At 33.1% G+C, this 23,145-nt stretch overlaps 2 protein-coding genes across 3 annotated transcripts in view; one reads left to right on the forward strand and one right to left on the reverse strand.

The window, feature by feature from the left end:
* LOC134249748 (uncharacterized) overlaps positions 1–11,779 on the forward strand; it is a 32,907-nt gene extending 21,128 nt beyond the window's left edge. The window contains exons 26-28 of the mRNA XM_062732098.1: positions 10,876–11,008; positions 11,344–11,432; positions 11,582–11,779. Of these exons, the coding sequence (XP_062588082.1) occupies positions 10,876–11,008; positions 11,344–11,432; positions 11,582–11,641 (282 nt within the window). The 3' untranslated portion in view covers positions 11,642–11,779. The remainder of the gene's footprint in view (positions 1–10,875; positions 11,009–11,343; positions 11,433–11,581) is intronic.
* A 1,013-nt stretch (positions 11,780–12,792) lies between these two features.
* LOC134249733 (asparagine-rich protein-like) lies at positions 12,793–21,640 on the reverse strand. 2 transcript variants are annotated; one of them, XM_062732080.1, is made up of 9 exons: positions 21,096–21,640; positions 18,254–18,321; positions 17,896–18,045; positions 15,279–15,353; positions 14,836–14,982; positions 14,012–14,376; positions 13,770–13,860; positions 13,485–13,579; positions 12,793–13,358 (listed from the first exon to the last, which is right to left on the reverse strand). In XM_062732080.1, the coding sequence occupies exons 2-9, from the start codon at positions 18,312–18,314 to the stop codon at positions 13,305–13,307; spliced, it is 1,038 nt and encodes a 345-aa protein (XP_062588064.1). In that variant the 5' UTR covers positions 18,315–18,321; positions 21,096–21,640; the 3' UTR covers positions 12,793–13,304. The 2 variants fall into 2 exon arrangements, with proteins under 2 accessions (XP_062588064.1, XP_062588066.1); XM_062732082.1 differs by lacking the exon at positions 14,836–14,982 and having other exon boundaries at positions 21,096–21,639.
* Positions 21,641–23,145: the final 1,505 nt, after the last annotated feature.

Consider the following 23,145-nt stretch of genomic DNA (forward strand, 5'->3'; position numbering starts at 1 on the left):
CAACACTTGAAATAACCAATATAATAGATATAGTCGGAACTTTTCTATTTTTTGATAAAATGCTTTGAAACTCATAATGTAAGGATACATTAGTAGTATAGACAAGATGGCATGGTCAAAATAGCAAGATCTCACGCGCATGCACGTGCGCTTCGCTCTGATTGGCTGAAACTAAAGTCTCAATATCTTTCTTGTTTCTTGTCATAATCTTTTGAAATTTTGAACATGGTCCTACATTATGAAGATCTACAGCAAGATATATTAAAATTTTAATAAAAACATGCGCATGCGCGCGTGCTGTAATCTGATTGGCTAAAACTTTAAATGCTATATCTCCTTTGTTTTTTGACGAAATGCTTTGAAATTTAAAACATAGTCATGCATTACGATATCCTAAAATATGATATAGAAAATATTCATGAAATCACGCGCATGCACGTGTGCTGCAATCTGATTGGCTGAAACTTCAAATGGCTATAACTCTCTTGTTTTTCAACCAAACAGGATGGGATTTAGAACTTGGATAAATATAAGGGACTCCTACAAGTAGGTGTAGTCATTATGCACGTGCTTGCACGTGCGTGCACGTGAAGTGAGTAAAATAAAAAATACACTGGAATGAGTGCATTTTTTAATACTTTTGGATTAAATGCTTTGATATTATTAAAATTTTAGATAGTGTAGACAAGATAATATGGTTGTTACGCACATGAACACGCGTGCAATGCCTATTTTTTTAATATATTTTGTATTTTTCTTGGAAGACCTTGATTAAGTCTAAATTCCATAAAGTATTTCTTATTTAATAGAGATAACAGGGAATATGGCACCAAAAGGGAGTTGGGGAGCGTTTGGGGAACATCTGTAACGGTCCCCGTTACAATTAGCACTAGTTATGTGGCCCCGAACGAAGTCGGGGACGACATATTGATATTGTACGCATGTTTTTTTTATCCAGGCTGTTTCTCGGAGATGGCTGGGACAATCTTCCTGAAACTTTCCTCAAAGGACGATCACTGGTTGTAGTTGTGCAGTGAGGTCGTTCAGTTCCAATATGTCTACCGTTGCCATGGAAACCTGTAAAAAGCGACAAATTTTGTCCGAGAGTGTTCTCTCTGGTCCCTTAAACGTTCGTCATGAAACTTTTCTTATTTTATGGATTAGTATCTGTAGTTCTGCAACTCGTATTTAAAATTTTCATATAATCGATTATTGCCATGGAAACCAGGTGAAAGTAAAAATTCTTTAATTTCGATTTTCTCAATAACTACTCAGGCAATCGTTTTGAAACTTTCAATGTTTATTCCTTGCAATGTGTCAAAGTGATTTCTACTTTCAAAATAATTGTAATGAGTCGCTCACAGTTGCCATAGAAACGAAACAGAAAAAAAGATTCAGATGTACACATGTGTTCTCCAAGGTCTAGGTCAAAGGGTCAAAGTTCGTCGTATCCAATAAAAGTTCTTTTCACAAGGATTACATATTTGAAATACGAAAGCCCTAGTACTTACCGTTCAAACGTTATGGCTATTTACTATGTTCAAGACGACCCCCCCCCCTTTTTTTTGAAGCACACAGCCAAGTAGAATACACAGATATAACATATACAACTTACAAGTAACTTTTTAAAATCTTCATTCATAAAATTCAGTTCCCGTCATGTGATATTTTGCCATCATTCATTCTCCTTCTGTTTTGTCTCTTGAATTTATAAATATTTTATTTTATCTATATAAAAAAAAAATAACGATTGTCAGCTGCATTTATTATCATTTCGCGTTTTCTTGTATATCTATCACTTGTATATTATTCATTTCATTAGATAGTGCAAGTATAAATTAAAAAATTGGTACGTCATTTCCATAGTTTTTATTCATTCATAAATTCTTTGATCCGCTCCTGATGGTTCGCAAAGCCTTGATCACCACTGTATACAAAACATTCATCTCGCCGAAAATGTTCATGATTCCGCTAAACTGAGAAAGTTCACACATGATTTATCATCTCATAACACACATCAGCTCTCTGCAATGCAGAAATGCTCGAATTGATGGTGGCATGTCAGATTCGTTTTTCGGTAGAACCTCTAAAATGAAAGTGAAAGAGGGAAATTTCAGAGTTCCCACTGGCGTTACAATACATAAAATAATTCGGCTGATCTTCTTCATAAATTACATTTCCCAAGCTTTTATGATAGGAAAGATACTGCCAATTAACAAGTATGAGGCTCAGTTCAGTACATCTGCCAGATTTCGTTTATGCAAGTCAGCAAATTGAGGAACTTGTAATTTTCCTGCACTACTTTCTTCTCCTACCGATTCTAAAAATAACTAGATACGATCTCGTTGCGAGCAACGAGTGGGTCTTCCGTCCGATTCTTGATGAAATGAGATGAGATTTTGATTTAGATTTTCATACTTAATTAATGACAAAGAATGTGAAGAAGAACGATTTTGCCTCCATAATCTATAAAAAGACATTGAACATTTCGACTTAAAAATACGCTTTTGGCCCCTTATGGCCCCTTATGGCCCCTAATATTAGGGATCAGCCCTTTTTTCTTCATATCATCTCAGAGCTCTCAGGATTTTGAACACTTTTTGTTCAACAACTATTACGAGATTTTCTTTCGTTCTCAAGTTATTTGAAAAAGAAATATTTAGGGGCCAACCGTTCAACTCCTTAAAGGCGCAAAGTTAGCGAAAATGAAAGGTTGCATATTGTTTAGAACATTATTTTGAACATCTTTTGTTCAATATTACTTTTCAAAATATTTCCCACTTTTGAGATATAATGCGTCAAAGATTTAGCGTTTTGGCCCCTTGCAGCCCCTAATTATGTAACATACGACATTAAAATTATAATATATAGTTTTAGATTGTTGAGAAAAACATTTTTGCTTCAGTATTATTTAACAAAATATTAACTGCTAAAGAGTTATCGATTAAAGGCTTTTGGCCCTTTTCAGCCCCTAATTTAAGTGCCCAGCCCCTTTTTCTTGACCTCATCGTAAAGCTCTCAGGATTTTGATCATTTTTTGTTCAACAACTATTCAGAGATTCTTTTTAGTTTTCGAGTTATTTACAAAAGAAATATTTAGGGGCCAATCCTTCAACTCCTTAAAGGGAACCTATAACGAAAAATTGAAGGTTGCATATTGTTCAGAACATTATTTTGAACATCTTTTGTTCAATATTACTTATCACAATATTTCCCACTTTTGAGATATAAAGCGTCAAAGATTTAGCGTTTTGGCCCCTTGCGGCCCCTAATTATGTAACATACGACATTAAAATTATAAGATATAGTTTTAGATTGTTGAGATAAACATTTTTGCTTCAGTATTGTATAACAAAATATTAACTGCTAAAGAGTTATCGATTAAAGGCTTTTGGCCCTTCTCAGCCCCTAATTTGAGTGCCCAGCCCCTTTTTCTTGACCTCATCTTAAAGCTCTCAGGATTTTGAACATTTTTCGTTCAACAACTATTCAGAGATTCTTTTTCGTTTTTGAGTTATTTGCAAAAGAAATATTTAGGGGCCAATCCCTTCAACTCCTTAAAGGGGACCTATAACGAAAAACTGAAGGTTGCATATTGTTTAGAACGTTATTTTGAACATCTTTTGTTCAATATTACTTTTCAAAATATTTCCCACTTTTGAGATATAAAACGTCAGAGATTTAGCGTTTTGGCCCCTTGCGGCCCCTAATTATGTAACATACGACATTAAAATTATAATATATAGTTTTAGATTGTTGAGATAAACATTTTTGCTTCAGTATTGTATAACAAAATATTAACTGCTAAAGAGTTATCGATTAAAGGCTTTTGGCCCTTCTCAGCCCCTAATTTGAGTGCCCAGCCCCCTTTTCTTGATTTCGTCTTAAAGCTTTCGGGATTTTAAACATTTATGGTTCAACAACTATTCAGAGATTCTTTTTAGTTTTCGAGTTATTTGCAAAAGAAATATTTAGGGGCCAATCCTTCAACTCCTTAAAGGGGACGTATAGCGAAAAATTGAAGGTTGTATATTGTTCAGAACATTATTTTGAACATCTTTTGTTCAATATTACTTATCAAAATATTTCCCACTTTTGAGATATAAAGCGTCAAAGAATTAGCATTTTGGCCCCTTGTGGCCCCTTATCATGTATTATACGACATTAAAATTATAATATATAGTTTTAGATTGTTGAGATAAACATTTTTGCTTCAGTATTGTATAACAAAATATCAACTGCTAAAGAGTTATCGAAAAAACACTTTTGGCCCCTTTTAGCCCTTAATGTGATGAGTCAGCACTTTTTTTTTATGTCATATTAAAGATCTTGTCATTCTGAAACAATTTTGTTATTTATGTTATAACAAAATAATGATACTTTAAAAGATATGATGCAAAATGTCTCAAAAAATCACTCATGATTCGTGTCCTAAATTTTGACCCCTACCGAGCTTCCATACTAGGCACTTCCAGAAAATTTCCTGACCATGTTGCAATATGGCAACATGTCCTCTATCATCCCTGAAAAAATCAGCTTTCTAGCTTGAGTCGTTATTGAGTTCTATCACAGACATGGAGGTCATCAAAATTTCGATCAAAGGGCGATAACTTCCGACCGGAAGTGAATTTCAAAAAAATGAAAAAAACGTATAAGGTTTAGATAAAGATACATCTTCTCCGAAATTTTCAAGAAAATCGGTCGAGCCATCTCCGAGAAATCTCCTGCACAAAAATTGTAAAGAAAAAAAAGAATAATAATAATAATAATAACTAGAAACTCTTGTTGCTACAGCAACAACTAAGGTCTTCCGTTCTTCTCTGTTTATCTGTAAGAAGGATATTTTTCTATTTAAAAAAACTAATAAAAAATAGACAAAATGCAAAAAAAAAAAAAAAAAAAAAATTCCTCTATCTGAGCTCGATCCCAAATCCATTAGTATGAAAGTCGGACACGCTTACCACTGAGCCATCAATTTCCACAACATTAGAGGTATTTTGTAAACTTATTATTTTAAGGTTGAAGGAAATAGTTTCGAAGTGAAAGAAATAGTTTCGTAGTAAAGTCCCGGTCAAATTTCTTAAAAAACTGAGATATTCCCTGTTTGATGTGATATTGTATATAGGAAAATGATTAAAATAATTATGGGATACATTTGCAGTGAAGCAATGACACTTAGCATATACAGAGTTGTAAAAGCGAAAGAGGAAATTAAGAGGAAATGCAGAGAAAATTCAAAATCCCGGTAAAACAGTGAGTGAGTCATGGGCATTTTTTCAACACCATATCGTATCAAGCGGGGTAACTGCAATTGATTTAACCTATCTAAATTGCGTGGAAATTTAATTGATAGGAAAAATCGCCATTTCCAAAATTCGGTGGATTCATATTTTAATCTAAATAAAATTGAAATAAATTCCATACACCCAAGAAAGCAAGAATACTTGATATTAAAATGTCGTAATAGAGCAGAAGAATCGAATGATATTTACAACAATTGTAGAAATAGCCGATGCGAGCTTTAATTAATGTTTATGCTCAGCAATAACTAAATTTCAGACAGAAAAAAATGCAGATTTTGCCGATATTCACTACAATTTCAGTATAGTTTAGAGATTCACCTTAAAACTCTCAGGACACTTTCTTTCAGGTCTCTTCTTGCTTTTATTCCGAATCTTATGTCAATATTTCGCGCCATTTGGCTTGAAGACATCTTCTCTACGTTGCTGTTGATTGTTTTGGTTTTTTTTTAGAGAAGGGTGGGGATATTTTATAAGTATTTGTTAGAGTAAGAGTTGCAAATACCTCCACGACCTTAAGCTTGATTGTGACCTTTGGGTCAATGGGGCCAAAGGACAAGGTCATTTATCAAGGTCAAAGGTCAAGGTCATCAGAGAGAGAGAGAGAGAGAGAGAGAAGGTAAACTTGAGATAAACACTTAAAGCTGAAGCTGAATCTAGATAAAGGTAATGAATATTTCTTTATTACTTTTTGAGTAAGGTCAAAGGTCTTATTTTGAGGTTTCTCTAGACATTTGCAGTCTCAATAACATGTCCCAAAATCATTTCAAATACTCTTTTTATAAAAGATATTTATGGGATAGTAAGAAACTCAATTTATGCGGTTAATTCTCTCATAACCGGAAGTCGTCGTTTTTGTTTCCAATGGGACTGACATATTTCGAAACTACTAGTAAGATGCTATAAGGTAATACTAAGAAAGATTCCATAAAGAAAAGTTTAAAATTTTGATTTATTTGATCACTTCCTGTGACAAACGGAAGTGACGGCGGACAATCTTAAACTCAAAGGATTTGTCTACTCAACAAGGTCTTCCGTCCCTATTAGTTTGGTGTCTTAATCTCTTATCGTTAACGAGATCCAGCAATGATAACTTCTGATTTTGAGGACAGGAAGTCACGCGACCGGAAGCGAATTTTACTGAGATATTAGAGACTAATGTTGACATTTGCAGTCTAAATAACATATCCAAAAATCATTACAAATACTTTAACTATAAAAAATATTTATGGGAAAGAAAAATACTCAAATTATGTAGTGTTTCTCTTTAAACCGGAAGTTGACATTTTTGTTTCCGTTGGGACTGATACATTTTGAAACTACAAATAAAATGTTATAATGTGATGCAAAAACAGTTTCAAAAAAGAAAATTTGAATTTTTCTATTTCTTTGATCACTTTCTGTGACAACCGGAAGTGACGGCGGACAATGTTATCCCAACTGGTTTTGCCTAATCATCAAGATCTACCACTTGAAACAGTTTGGTGTCTTAATCTCTTATCGTTTACAAGATCTAGCTATGATAACTTCTCAATTTGAGGACAGAAAATCACGCGACCGGAAGTGAATTTAACAAAGATATTTGACCTTCCTGTAGACATTTGCAGTGTGAATTACATATCCAAAAATCGTTACAAATATGTCATGTATAAGAAATATTTAGGGGAAAGAAAAATACTAAAATTATGCAGTTTTTCTCTTAAAACCGGAAGTTGACTTTTTTGTTTCCGGTTGGACTGATATATTTTAAAAATACAAATAAGATATTATAACGTCATGCCAGAAAAGTTTCATAAAAGAAAATTTGAAAATTTTGATTTTTTGGAACACTTCCTGTGACGACCGGAAGTGACGGCGGACAATCTTATCCAAACTGAAGTTGCCTACTCATCAAGATCTACCAATTGTATAAGTTTGGTGTCTTAATCTTTTTCCGTTTACGAGATCTAGCTATGATCACTTCTCATTTTGAGGACAGTAAATCACGCGACCGGAAGTGAAATTTACAAAGCTATTTGACGTTACTGTAGACATTTGCAGTCTGAATAACATATCCAAAAATCATTAAAAATACTTTATCTATAAAAAATATTTATGGGAAAGAAAAATACTCAAATTTTGTAGTTTTTCTCTTATAACCGGAAGTCGTCGTTATTGTTTCCGGTGGGACTGACATATTTCTAAACTACAAATGAAATACTATTTTGTGCTGCCAAAGAAATTTCAAAAAAGAAAAGTTGAAATTTTCGATTTCTTTCATCACTTCCTGTGACGACCGGAAGTGACGGCGAACTGTGTTAACCCAAATGGTTTCGCCTACTTATCAAGATCTATTACTCATATAAGTTTGGTGTCTTCATCTCTTACCGTTTCTGAGATATGACTGGGACAATTTTTTTTTTAAAAAGCGGAAATCGGACATATCTGACGACCGGAAGTGAATTTTGAAAAAATGAAAACTGCATTTGAAAGATATTTTGACTCTCTATCATCTCTGAAAATTTCATGAGAATCCGTCCAGTCATCTCTGAGAAATCGTCAAAACAAAAAGGGAAAAAAATAATAATAATAATAAAAAGAAAAAACAGTAGAATCACTATAAGGTCTTCCGTCTGAAACGGAAGACCTTAATAAAAGTGAAAAAGAAACAATAGAATAATAGAAGGGTCTTCCGTTGGAGACGGAAGACCCTAATGAGAGGGATGTACCGAATTAAGGTCTTCCGTTTCCAATGGAAAGGACTGATATAACTCAAAGGTTTTCAAACTTAGCTTATGGACTTTTGTTTTAGTGATGATAAAAATGAAAGTCTTGTCCAATACGGGGCGACATATGCTATTGCTTGCAATAGCAGACTTTCTAGTTTTTCTTCTTCTTCCTGGGTACTTTTTTGTCCGCGAGTGTTCTTGTAAACTGTTCACCCGAAGTAAAACCTTTTTAGGGTTAGTAGACATGTTATGTAGATTTGCGGAATCAAGGTCATTTTCCGCGCACGTGCTTACAAGAGCGCGCACGTGCAACACGTGAAATGACCAATATAATAGATATAGCCGTAACTTTTCTATTTTTTGTTTATGTGTTTTGAAACTCATAATATAAGTATATATTAGTTGTTTAGGCATGATGACATGGTCATCGCGCACGTGCTTGCAAGAGCGCGCACGTGCAACACGTGAAATGACTAATGTAATAGATATAGCCACAACTTTTCTATTTTTTGATGAAATGCTTTGAAACTCATAATATGAGGATATATTAGTAGTATACACATGACGACATGGTCAAAATAGCAAGATCTCACGCGCATGCGCGTGCGCTTCGCTCTGATTGGCTGAAACAAAAGTATCAATATCTTTCTTGTTTTTTGACAAAATCCTTTGAAATTTTGAACATATTCATACACTATGAAGATCTACAGCATGATATATAAGAATTATCATGAAAGCATGCGCATGCACGTGTGCTGCAATCTGATTGGCTGAAACTTTAAATGTCTGTAACTTTCTAAGTTCTCAACGAAAGGGGATGAAATTCAGAATATGAGTAGATATAATGGATTTCTACATTATGCTACTATCAAATTTGAATGCAAGGACATGCATGCATGCATGTGCGTACGCGCAATACATAAAATCACCAATATATTCGAAAAATGGTAACATATTTTTATGATATTTTTATTGATTGGTTTGAACAACATGCCTTGATCATCTTGCATGTGCATGCAAGTGCGTGCGCGTGCAATACGTTAAATGGGATATAATTGATATCATTTAAGTTTTTATAATTCTTTGATGAAATCTTTGATACTGAGCATATTTTTAAAAAAGTCTTACAAGAAAATGGCACAAAAAGGGATATGGGGAGCGTTTGGGGAACATCTGTAACGGTCCCCGTTACAATTAAAACTAGTTTTGATATTGATTCTCCTTTTTGGCTAAAAAACTTTTCGTTATCCAGTAACAAAATTATCTTTTGTTAAATATCTTATTTTAAAAGTGATAAAACATTGGCACGTTTAGCGACTTTTATCTTCTAGATGTCTTTTTTGAAAAGAAACATGGAGACAAAAATAATACATTTAATACATTATTGTAGTATTGTGTCCTGCTTTATCAGCTCGGACCAATGCATACTGATTTTGTAATCTATCCAATTCTTTTTTTCAGTTCTGAATTATTGAACACAGAAGGATGGATGATTTTCATATTGCCACTTAATTAGTCTCTTGATGCGCAAGATTTTAACGTATATCTGTACATCTGATTCTTTTTATCCAAGCGACAAAGATTCGATGTTTTTCTTTTACATGTTTGTCCCACCGCCTGGCTTAATCTTCCACAGAATATATAGGTCTTATTGAATTTTTGACGCCACTCGAAAGATCGGGATTTGTCATGTTCAGTAGGAATATAGTTGTAGGGTGTTTGTTTGTATGTTGTTTAATGTAGTGTGAAGAAAAACATAAACGCGTTGGAGGATTTATGTTTCAGATGTTCGATATCAAGGATTTTTTTTTTAAAATTATCAGAACTCTGTTTACTTTTGCACTCGCCAAATATTGAGGCTTAGCAATATCTTTCGATGTAAATCTGTCATTTTCGTATGTTGCTTACAGCCTTGATAAATGTTAGACATCTTTACATGCTTCCTTCAACCAGCTCGACCGAAATCCCTGAGGTCTTTTTGTACATAATCTACCTGAATGATAAACTGCGTGGAAGTCTTGACATCTTCCTCTTCTCAAGAGAAAACATTTTTAACAATTAACGACTCTTTGTATTGACCATATTTTCCGTGATAACTGTTATGTCTCCATATGTGTTTCATTACAAGTGAATTCCTAGCTAGGATAGTACAAAATATGAAGTTTTCCTTTATTAGACCGTTCTTTTATGAACGTTTGACCAAAATGAATTAAAATAACTCAACATTTGTAATGCTAGTAATAAATGGTTTGCATCATTACTTATTGAACGATCCGTCCCGTGGGGATTCGGGTTAGAATAGGTCCTCAGTACCCCCTTGCTTGTCGTAAAAGGCGACTAAATGGGGCGGTCCTTCGGATGAGACCGTATAAACCGAGGCCCCATGTCACAGCAGGTGTGGCACGATAAAGATCCCTCCCTGCTCAATGGCCCTGAGTGCCGAGCATAGGCCCAAATTTGCAGCCCTTCACCGGCAATTGTGACGTCTCCATATCAGTGAAATATTCTGGAGAGGGACGTTAAACAATATACAATATACAATAATATTGAACGATCCTTGTAACAAAGAGTTTATGTATACATTTTTTCCAGCTATGCATTAAATATCTTATTTTATAATATGGTTTGATATTAATAGTATGATTTATCCACGTCTTTTTCATCTCTTCAAATTATTACGTAAAAATTTGTTTAATTTTTTTTTTGCAAGATCATTATCATATTGTTAAAAGAAAATATTTGCAAAATTTATAAATTGGGTTTTACTGATCAGAATTCTTATGGGGGCTAGGGGTGAAAATGGAAAAATATTATTTTTTTACGATATTTAACTTCATTTCTAATCAGTAACTTGTCTAATTTTTAAGGCTTTACGATACCAACAACAGACCACGCTGACTTTGGCGTCTAAGGGACATAAAGTCGCCATGTGGACGACGTATGATGATGGAAACTTAAGGTCTGCAATACGAGAAAGTGACGTCACGATGGCATTACCAGGTTTGAATAAAGATTTATTACCAGATAACGTACCAGAAACAAATATAACGTTTTTTAAATCTAAAAAATTATCACATGTCAATTTAGATGTGTTATTGGCTTCAGAGTGAATTTTTATTTTTTCATTTGGGAAGTTATTGAAAATTTGTATTCCTTATTTTCTTTATTCTTTTTTTTTTTTTTTTGGCTTAGTTTTTTGTTTTATTTATGTGTTTGATTGGTTAAGGTTTATTTTTTTTACAAGAGACACTAAAGCTACAAATGAATTCTGCTCTCAAATTATAAAAGGCATGTTTTTCCTGTTCTAAAACCAAATCATTTTATATGTCTTACAGCTGAGCCACATTTTCACTGTAACTCCCCCCTTTATCTTGGGAGAGGGGTCGGGAACGAATTGAGTCCTTTTGAAGGCACAGTCGACTATGTAAGTACTCACATTTAGTGTTTCAACTTATTTTCTATCAAAATGTGCAATGTTAAGCATTTGAATACAACTTAACATTATATTTGTTTGAAGAGGATTAGATCTGGGATTGTAATTCTGCTAAACATAATTTGCCTTTTGTGGTTTAGTTCCAGTGGTTCTATAACTGTTTGCCCGCGGATGTACTGGAGTATTTTGATCACGCATAGAAGTGCATACCTGTAATACCAGTCTGCTTTTTATCAAAGACCACAGATATGCAGTTCATTGAGATTTGTATAAAGATAATATAATATTCGCTGTTGATAAATGCCAGTTTTCGAATAAATTATGTTGCACTTTTTTAACTCCACGGTTAAAAACCCTGTGTATTTTGTATCAGAGGATGATAAAGCCACACAAAAGATATTTGTACAGCTTCCACAGGCTTAAACTAGCTATAGGTGTGGCAGATTGATAATTAATTAATTTTTTTTTTTCATTTGAAGCAATGAATATTGCAAACCCTCTGTGGTTCGTACATCTTTTTCCGTGTAGCAGCGTGCCGCACATGAAAAGCAGGTGGAGGCAATAAATACCAACGGTTAATGCTTTAAGACAAACAAACATCAAATATCCCGTGTCATCCTATTTAGCTTAAGTAGTTAACACGTATAATTTATATAAATTTCGCATCAATTATATATACAAATTACTATATAAATAACAACTCCATTACTTAATGTGTTTTAAACTTTGTTTTAATTAGAAAAATAAATCAAATGACCATAGAGGTTTGTTTTAAATGAGTTTCTTTAAACAAATGACTGCTATAAGAGAAAGAATGCACTACTGGCTAAAATCCTTTAAAATAATTACATTTCACATCTATAAAATTTTTCTTCATGCTTCAACTTTTCCTCGGGATAAAAATTGACCTGAATTAAGCTCCTCATTTTATATTATATATAAGTAATTATGTTTATGTCGCTTTATATTTTATTTTCAATGTTTGTTTATTTGACAGAGCAAATGTAATACTTACATGAAACATCAGAATATTTTCTTCTTAAATCCAAAATTCTCAGACTCAGCGGCCGTCATAAAAAGTTGTGAAAAATAAAAATTCCTTAAACTCTTTTATTTTCAGATTCTCAGTTGAGTAATTCTCAAGAGTTGAGTTGAGAATTTTTTTGAGAATTATCAGTTTTACGACGGCGGACCCAGGTGGGATCAGGTACCATGGTGTAGTGAGCATCCCCTGCAGACCGGTCACTACCGCCATGTACTCTTGTCATGACTGGGAAATAACGTAAAAAACCGTCGACAATTCGGTATTTATATAATGGCCTAACAATTAGTTTGGAAAACTCAGCTAGCATTAGACTTAATGACAAACCGTATTGCTAACAAGAAATCAACATGACCTGCCTAAACACAGATCCCTTGAGAAACGCATAAATGCTCATTTAACTTTTAATCAGGAAAAAGCAAAAAAAAAAATAATAATAATAGTCACTGTGTTTAAATGAGGTATCATCAACAATAAAGTTTGTATTTACAATCTTCAACTAGAACATATAACACGTCGATAGAAAAAAATGTTTACACAATACAAACAGCAGACAGAAACATTGTCACATTAAAAGGTACCTGAGTATCACACCATGTAGCTCTAACAATACAGAGCAACCCATGTACTGTCCCAATAAATTAGCATCGTACAGTTCAAACACCAAGAAAATCAAACACTGCATTCTATAAATAGACATGGTTCATCCGCGTGACTTTTTGGGAATTCCTCGGAAAACTTCTGTTGGATAACTGAGGTCAACTGTCTTTCACAGATTGTCACTGAAGGATTATCCATTTACCGGATTTCAGTCAGGAAGTCTAAGGTAATCCTGGATTACGAATATCAGGCCGAACACATTTATAAAACTTCAACTGTAAAGGAAATGTCAGATGTCAGTGATAAAATGATGTCAATACTTTCGGAAGTATTTAGCTCATTGGTGTTTTGTACGTGTTTGAAATGAAACATATGGAAATTATAAAATGAATATTACTCACATCATCAATATAGCCTACATAGGCTCGTCTTGAGCCGTCAGCTCTTCTTGGGCACTGCCCAATATAAAATCCTTCAGCACGGCTTTCTATATTTCCTTAAATAATAAATAAGCCATAATTTCAACTTCAATATCTTTAAAGCACTTCAAATGGAAAGTATCAGTCTTCTAACATACAATTTTATCTTACAAATTTGCTTTACTTTGCATCTGTATGCTAATCAAAGGATTTTCATTTTTTTTAATGAAAAGATAGTGATATTTAAAAGGAATTTCAAAAAAGTACCTCTAACTTGAACCGTGGCTTCTCGGTCATTCACTTGCCCTCTGAAATACCTTCCATCATATGTCAAAGTAACATTTTTCCAGCTTTTTGTCTAGGAAAGTAATAGATATATTCATAATTTTAAACATAAAACATTTATAAAAATGCTACCAATATTTATGTTATACAAAAGCGACACATTCTATTAACCGATATACATAATTATTTTGAACTGAGAATTATTAGCTTATCACGTGACTTACAGGATAAGGAACGGCTATTTCCCGCATCGGTGACTGTGTCGTTTTAATTCGGAAAATAACTTCCTTTGTTTCGTCTTTAAGCATTACTTCAACAGAACCCATTCCACTTGACAAAGCGTTGGAATGATAACAATTGGCAATAAGAGTTTGTTCTCTGTCCCCACCGCTCCACTCGAAGAACCGGAAGTTAATGGTCATCTTGTGACCTATCCAGGAGAACATGGGTATATGAAGACGAGCCTGTTTGTTAAATTGTCCAGACTTCACAACGGACTCCACGCCATCGTTACTTAGATAAACTTGCATGTTTGAAGTATCTCGGATAGGTTTGGAATCAAAATCTAAAGCAAAACTAGGTCTACAAACTGAAATAAAAATACCCTATATTAAAACAACCCAGATAATAACCATTCAGTTATTAATGCAGAATAGTTCAGATGTAATAACATGGTTTTCATGTTTAGCACTGAAATACTGTCAAGTTGATATTTTTCCCAAGTTTTAAAGAATTTCCTGTATAATTGATTTGATATGCTATATGTAACGGCAATATTTCTACCCCGCATTTTTTTTAACCCTTCCTGACATGCAACAACTATATGTAATATGCAATTTTGCTTCTACTCTCATGCGGTTAGAACCAATAAATTCTAAACAGACAGCAAAACAGAAGAAAAAAATCCAACGCCAATACCTCATACTTGCGAAAATAATTTAATCTGGTGTTAGTGTTTTAAAAGGACCATTAAAATTCACCACACAATGAAGAGTTACTCAAGAAGCTCCGCGTTTACTACGCAATACTCCCATGTCACGTGACTTACTTGAGGTAGATATAGGTGCTCGGTCTATGCACATGCATTTCTCCTCATTAAAAAGCGTGCCGTAAGCACATGGTCTCCTCTTCCAGGAAGACATGTGTACCTGCTCGAGGTAATAATGGCGGTCTACATCTGGTTTGAACATACATGCTGCAAAATAATCGAAGATCTGTCAACCTACCTGTGGTGATCCTAACTTCCAATCGAACACAATAATTATTGTGAGCAAACCTAATTTACTTGTCATAAAGCATTATGTGAGAAGCAGTGATCTAAATTTGGGTTTTTTATTAAGTAATTCAGTGCAAGCAAGTGCTGCTTAGAGGCAAGGTAGCTGTTACGTACTGACCGACGTGCGGACAAGAAGCCGCACGCTGGCAGTTTTACAAAGAAGCGTGATTCTATTTATAGGAGTGTAGGTTCTATTTTTGGAGTTTAATACTCACGTGGAACTGTGGTAGGACCAAGAAAGTCCAGAGAAGTTCTTGTCGACCGACGAATGGGAGGAGCTGTCGGGCTCACTGAAATAAAACAACTAAATTTACTTGAATGTCTTGTCGAATGCCAAGACAAATGAAAACCGTGAAATCCTAGGGTATTCATTTATCCGAGTAATGTTAGACATTTAAAACAAAAACTTTGACCAAACCAAAAAGTGTTGCTAGATGGATTTATTTTTGTATCAACAATAAGCTTTTTGAAATAAAGATATGCTTAATTAATTCTACACTTTATTTAATGTGGAAATCTATTAGATATGTACACAAATTTGGTTCAACTTATGCCCTTTGGAATAATAACTTGATCGAATTTATATACACTGTATAGGAATGCGTGTCAGTGATTTTATTATTGAAGTACTACAGTTCTTGTTAACAAGGGCTTCAAAAACGTATTTCGTAACATATCGCAACAGAGTCTGACATATCTGTTTCATACTTAGATATTTTCCTTGAAAAAAAGACGTTAATGGTAATCTAACAACCAAGCGCTATGATAAACGTGGTGACTTTAACTTTTCTATCATCAACTTCCCTTACTTATGCAGCAATATACCTTCATCACCTGCATACGGCGTTTATATATCTCAGTTGATTCGATACGCAGGAGCATGCTCTACGTATGAACAATTTCTAAAACGAGACAAATTATTGACAAACAAGTTGATGAAACAAGAATATCAGCAGTCTCGTTTAAAATCATCATTTCGTGAGTTGTTTGGTCGATACAATGACCTTGTCAGCAAATACAATTTATCATTAAATCAAATGACTGACGTTTTTCATTGTTTTCATTGTTAGTCCATTATTTAAACACTGAATTGACGACGGATTTTTCCGTTATTTCCCGATCATGACAAGTAGCACACGGTGGGTGTGACCGGTCAGCATGGAATTCTCACTCCTCCATGGGAGCTAATCCCACCTCTGATGTTTTAGAGGTCCGTGTTTGCTCTGCTCCTATTTTATATTGTTTTATGGACTTTGATATTGAAAACAGTTCGTTATCTCCATATCCTTCATCATATCTTATTTCACAACACTAACGTTGTAACTTATCATATCCTTACACAAACTAACACTGTTATCTAGCATATCGTTACAAAAATCATATTCTTACCAAAAACGAACATAAAACCTATCGTATTCTTACAAAAACTTTTATTGTAACCAAACCCATCTTTACCAAAGCATGTGTAATAAATTTACATGTATATTGTAATTTTTTATATCCTAAAACAGAAATTTCATATGTTATGAAATGTTTTGAGATAACGAACAGTGTTAAGCTAGAGGGTTATTCAAACAATACAATACAGGTACAGAGCAAAGAGCAAACACAGACATCTACAACACCAGAGGTGGGATAAGGTGCCATGAAGGAGTGAGCATCTCCTACCGACCAGTTAAATCCGCCGTGTTCTCCTTGTCATTATCGGGAAATAACGAAAAATCCGTACAATTTTCTGTATCTAATTAATGGCCAAACAATTAGTATGAAAAACGCCAGTCAGCATTTGACTTAATGATAAATTGTATTTGCATTCCTTAACAGTGTAGATATTCTTGTTCCTTTTATTGCTTTTACTTGTTTGTCTCGCTTTAGAAATTGTTCATATGTAGAGTGTGTTCTTGGAATTGAATCATAGTAAACCCATTTGCAGGTGATGAAGGCATACTGCTACAAAAGTAAGTGAAAATCGACGAATGAAAAGTTGAATTCATGACGTTTATCATGAACCTTTGCTGTTAAGTTACCACATGTCTTTCTCCAGTAAAGTATCCAAATACAGTGTATGAAACACATGTGTCAGGCTCTGTGGGTTTTTTTTATTTCAAGCTCATCGGTATGTATTTATTTCATGTCGACATATGAATGGAAATAACCAATATTAATTGATAAAGCTAATTGATAATACGTCGACGATGTATCTAAACGTCGTGTTGAAGGGCACTACAAGTGTTTCTTCTTCTCATAAACTGTCATAAAATTACAATAACTTATAAGGTGTAAAATCCTTACACAAAAGTCAATGTCTCTCATTGTTGACCTTATCCTTGACCCTAGATTAAGATTTGCAAAAGTTTATTGAAAGAACGAGGATGCATGCATTTAATTATCATCCAACATGAAAAGTGAAAAATGAATTGATCTGTTTTTTGAAGTTATTGTTTTTTACGTACCCATTTCCCGTGAAATAGGAAAAAAAATTTCCCATATTTTGTTTTAATTTGCTAAAGAATACCTTGAAATATGGAGAGATAAGGTATATTGTATATAAGTTGTTACATTTTTTAAATATACTTCTTGAAACTTGCTATTTTTTTTTCTCTCTGTAAATTTAAATACTCGTCGCTTTAAACTTCATGTTTGATTAAAGTTAACAAAACAATAAATTTAATTCAATTTACGACAATAGAAGGTTTATTTGCTTTGATTATCAGTTTGTTTCTTTAAAGTTGATTGTTGGATTATATTTTAGAGGCGCTGTTGTGATTGTATTGTTTTGCTATTTCTATTTAATCCAATCTCTATTATATATCCTATTAATTTAGTACTTACTGTTTGGATCCATGTTAGTGACACAAACACATGCTTGTTGATCGAACACTGTACCATTGGCACAGTAGAAGACTTTTGATTGGCCAGTTGTTGATACTTGAACTGTAAACTGGTTCCGTGTCCCCGGTACAGATTCCAGCACACAGCCAACTTAATAAAGAGCAAGAGGAAACCGATTATAAAATCTTATAATCTTTTTTATTAATCTTTTTAATTTTCATGTAACTGTGGTTCATAATTGTGGTGTTTTGTACTGATTGTCTTTCATTTTTTAAAATCATTGACAATTCTCAACATTTCTACTATTCGTCTGATTGGCAAATTAAGCATACAAATGATATCTGTTAAAACTACTTACTTGTCCTAGATTCTACAGCATAGTTCAGTATACCAAAAATTACAACTGCCAAAACATACATTCTTGATCTGCAAGGTGAGAAAAAGGACAGTTAGTTTACGGAAAATTTTCTAAGCTATGATAGATTTGAAAACTGTAAGTACTGGATCGTTAATCTTTATAGTGCATTAAATTGTTACATGAGTAATAATGACAATTCCTTTGACCGCAGATTTTCTCTAACTCAATTTCCGCTTACTAATTTTATTCACCGATATTGGCATTTTTGCCTGTGATTGAATATGTGGGTAACCAGACCTAAGTTTCTTATTAAGGTATTTTACCCTCCGACATGAAGTATAATAAAATATTTCCTTGAAAACACTTTGATCATCATTTGAATTTTTTTTTTGCAGTATGGCCAAATCATGTACATGTGCTACTTTTATTTTTGCAAAAAAGTACGAAATTTTAGAGTTTGGTTGTAGAAGTCTAGGTTAATGAGCTATTAGAACTGTGATAGCTGTAATACATTTTTGAATGAATTCATTGTAGCATAAAACTTATGGCATGTTGACAGACAGGTTATAATGAGCAGTAATTGAATTGAGTTGCCCTTCATTGATTTTAGATCGATTTAAATGTATAAAATGCAGGTCAGCGAATAAAATAGCTTTGAAGACAACTTTCTTTAGTTATCTTTATTCATTTAAGCAATAAAGCCGTCAAATGTTAACATATTCCTGTCAGCCGTGCGCTTAATGAACAATTAATAGCGGTCTCAAAGATCAAACCCAAAATAAATATATGTACTTCTTCCTTCCCCGAGGGAATCAATATGTTAGCGGTCTATTCTGGACGAGCAGTGTACACATACTAGTTATACAAAATAGTCAATGATTTTCTATAATAATTATTATTATTTTGACAAATGATTTAAGAAATTGTTTTAATTTGATGCAACGCTTTTTAACAAATAAATGTTCTAATCCGAATTCATATTCAGAAACCAGTTTATGCAATCAATGCTAAAAACATTTAATCACTACTGTACTAATAATTACTTGAAAGAGAAGTTTTCGTAAAATGGTGCTTAGAGAAAAAATGATAGTGCTGAATCAAAATAAAGGAAACATGAAGAAATCATTGTCAAACATAATTTTGTCCATATCTACATTTATTTTATTAATACATGATTGTCTCAAATAGTTTAGTAGGAATTCTACCACCGATGACAAATTAAGCGGACGGCATAGTTCAACATTTAAGTTTTCCAACATCATATGGCAAAGAAAAATTTCATAATTGTTTTGTATAAAAAAATATATAATGCAAAAATTTCACGAACTTGCATTGTTGTTCGTGTCATAATGTTTTTTTTTTCCTTTTCTTTATTGTAAATAACATTTACACATGGTAAAAACAATTTTATGTAGATAACCTAAGGCAACATATTCTTGTATATATTCCATCTAGCGTTCTGCATGGCGAAAATAAAGTCGCATTTTGTCTGTTTTCGAATCCTATCACATTTATTAAAAATAAATATTATTCAGCATAAAGATTTTGCAAAGAAATCGGGTAACAAAGTTAAGATCCTCGAGTATGGACAAATGTTCAGTACAAAAATTAAAATTGGATTTTCCCGATGGACAACAGGGCTGCAAAATGGCATCGAAAGTAAGCAAAAAAATTTTCATATATTTTATCTTTTTTACTTTATGCTCAAAAAGTATCTAAGTACTCATTTTATTTTTACATATAGAATATTTCAAGTGACAGTAATCTTGGTATGTTTTTATTGGTAGACATTTTACCGGGAAAATTTTGACAACATGAGCACATTGAAGTCACAATGCACTTATGCCGATGTTAGAATGACCATAAACGTGCACTATAACATGTGTTTGTTAATATGCCGTAAACACGCCAATGTATGAGGGCAGGTAAGAGGTCTTTTATGTTTGTTACACAATAATAAACGTACATTTTCCAAAGCCCACTATCTAATGACAAGCAATGTTATCATAAAATACTAATAAACATCATCTCTCATGCAGTTGTTCGGATAACCATTTATTTACATCATAATATGTAAAACTAATTCTGAAGTTTGGTCACAAATAATTAGAAACACCTGTTATCCTATGTTTGAACTCTTAACATTGAATCACGTTTAATTAACATTTTTGACAATGCACTACCGTGGAATAACAGTCTTTTTGTTCAATTTTCCCTTATGAAATCTATGCTCAGCTCCTTTCAAAGCTTTCTCATGTCTTACTTAGCTTGAAAGTTTTATTTTTGTTAATTAAAGTAACTGTTGTAAAACGTATTCTAAAAAGCCTTTCTATGTTATAAAGTCCAGGTGATCTAATTAAAGCGCCATATTTAGCGCTCTGCCATCACCTGGTTGTTTTTATTAGTTTACATTTTATAACTGTCAAAAAACTAACTATAAATTATAAAATATAATAATACTAGTAATATTGTAGAAGAATTCAGAGAACTAAATTCATTCTCCTTTTGAAATATCTACCTAAAATAAATCAATCAGTCTGTGAAAAAATAATGAGAGATAATGCTGTAGCTGCATTTGTTCAATTTGCAACATAAAATTTGATAAATAAGCATCAAAATATAAAGGCATCACAGTTTAAATAATATTTAGTTACTGGGTTAAGTTTAAAATAAATGAAACAACTTGATTCAAAGGTATCTTCAATTTTAGTGAATTCTCAACAATTTTAAGGTCACTTATACACATGCTGCATATGAAAATATGCAAAATCTCAACATCTCAATGAAACAAGATCATCAGAATTTTTTAAATAGTTCCAATGCATTTTTAATTGCAATTTACCTTCAAAAAAGGTCAATTGTCCCTCTTCCAAATTTGAATAACAATTGCAGAAGACTGAATCAAATGGACCGTGGAATTTTCCAATCAAGAATGCACGAGCACTGAAAAGCTGTGTCCGCGTCTTAGCGAGGCATATTTAGCTTTGAGAAAGGATCGTCACGTTTAGCGCACGCAAATGACAATAAATAATTAGGCGTCACATACATATAGTATAAACACCATTCCCACGAGCTTAGAGAAACTGAAATGAATGTCAGGGCTAGCACAGAGCGAGTAAAGCTTGGTCAAGTGGCCAGAGCATCTTATATATATAACTGTCCACTGACGGTTCTGAAACACGACTGGCCGACATCATACCTTGACGACGCTGTCTAATTAAGGAATGCCACGATTCGGGCGGAATACTTCCCCCTTAATTATTTTCCTTTCTTTGCCAGTTATTTCCTAAAGTCATGATGTATGGAATATTTGGTAGAATTATTGGTTGATTTACGTAGTGCAGACGTAGTCTGAAAACCGCAAACAAGGGGACTTGTTTATCAATAAACAAGTGCTACATGTAGTAGACTATCCAATTTCAAGTTCACAAACAGTCTGCAGTTCGCTATTTTCACATATTAATGGAAAGTACAAAGTACACTCCTCCCCAAAAAAGTTGAACTCATTTAACCCCTAACTTAATGAACTTTCTATTTTAATGCTAATTTGTAATTATCATCGTAAATTGCATTATATTAAAACTATGATTAAATCAAACTGCAATCCATGAACTGATAAGCAGATGAGCTCGTGTATTTCTGCACTTCCTTCTCCGAGGGACAATATTAAGAAATATTTAGATACTTATTGATATTTCGATAAGTGCTAAGTGGCTTTATTCCTCATATACTTCAAAATAAAAGCATACGAGTACATATTCCGTCTATTTTAAGTTTTTATGTAGAACCGTTTAAGGCATATATACGAGGGTTGATCGAAAAGTTTGTGAACGATGTTAATCATTGTTATACTACTTTTAAAATATTTAAGATAAGCACATTATCATATGTAAAAATATTATCTTTGTTGATGTGTAAAGTTTCATTTCATTCGATTTAATAGAAATCCGTTTACTTCATTTTAAATTCAACATGTTTTGTGACCGCTGAGCATACTTGACGGAAATGTAACGTCAAAAACATAGCGTCAATAATTTCTTTAAGATACTATCCCTATACATTTCACAAAGTATAGTTCAAAAATCACTTATCCAAAACCCTTTTTTAGCACTTGACATTAATTCTCCTAACAATTTTCTCGTTGTATAATTTCTTTTGTCAATGTTTTAAATTTTTTACCACTTAACTGCGCTTTCACAAGATCTGCAACTCTAGATCTGAGGAGCCTATGTCTTTCTATGACGTTTTTAAAGTTTTTAATAAGACTTTGCCAGATAAACGTTTTCTTCACAGATTTCCTCGTCCGATACAGAGTCTCTGTCACTCAAATACCGCCTGTACCATTTATAAACACATGCACGACTAACTCGTGACATAATTCTTTATTCCTTTTACATTTTTAGAGTTTATTCAGGATTTTTCCAGAGTATAATACAAAATTGCACTGTGATGTTGAACAACGTCATCATTTTTGTCACTTTCAATGAGGACTACATATCTTCTCAAATTCGTTTTTTTTCAAAGAAGCAAAATGTTAAGTCATAATTTGGAATATGAATCAATGTAACAGTTTTAAATTCAAAAGTCTAGGATTTTTGACGTTTTTCTTTCGATTTTAGAGAGAATATGACCGCAGACATTATCATATTTATTTAGTGTTTTGTTTGTGAATTACTGAAATTTGACCTGTTGCACGATCCAATTTTTGCAGTTTTTAATCCTAGATAGGTTTGAAATAAATGATGATAATTTTAAAAAATTTAATACAAGTCATTTGGATTCATTGTTAAAATAATTCTGCCAAATTTGATAGCATATGACGTTAAATAAAAAAGATATGACAGGAGTCCACGAACTTTTCGAACAACCCTCGTATTATCTTAAACTTTTCA

The sequence above is a fragment of the Saccostrea cucullata genome, unplaced genomic scaffold (genome assembly GCF_032062105.1).
Source record: "Saccostrea cucullata isolate Sc308-1 unplaced genomic scaffold, CSIRO_AGI_Scuc_v1 ctg305, whole genome shotgun sequence".
Taxonomy (NCBI): Eukaryota; Metazoa; Mollusca; class Bivalvia; order Ostreida; family Ostreidae; genus Saccostrea; species Saccostrea cuccullata.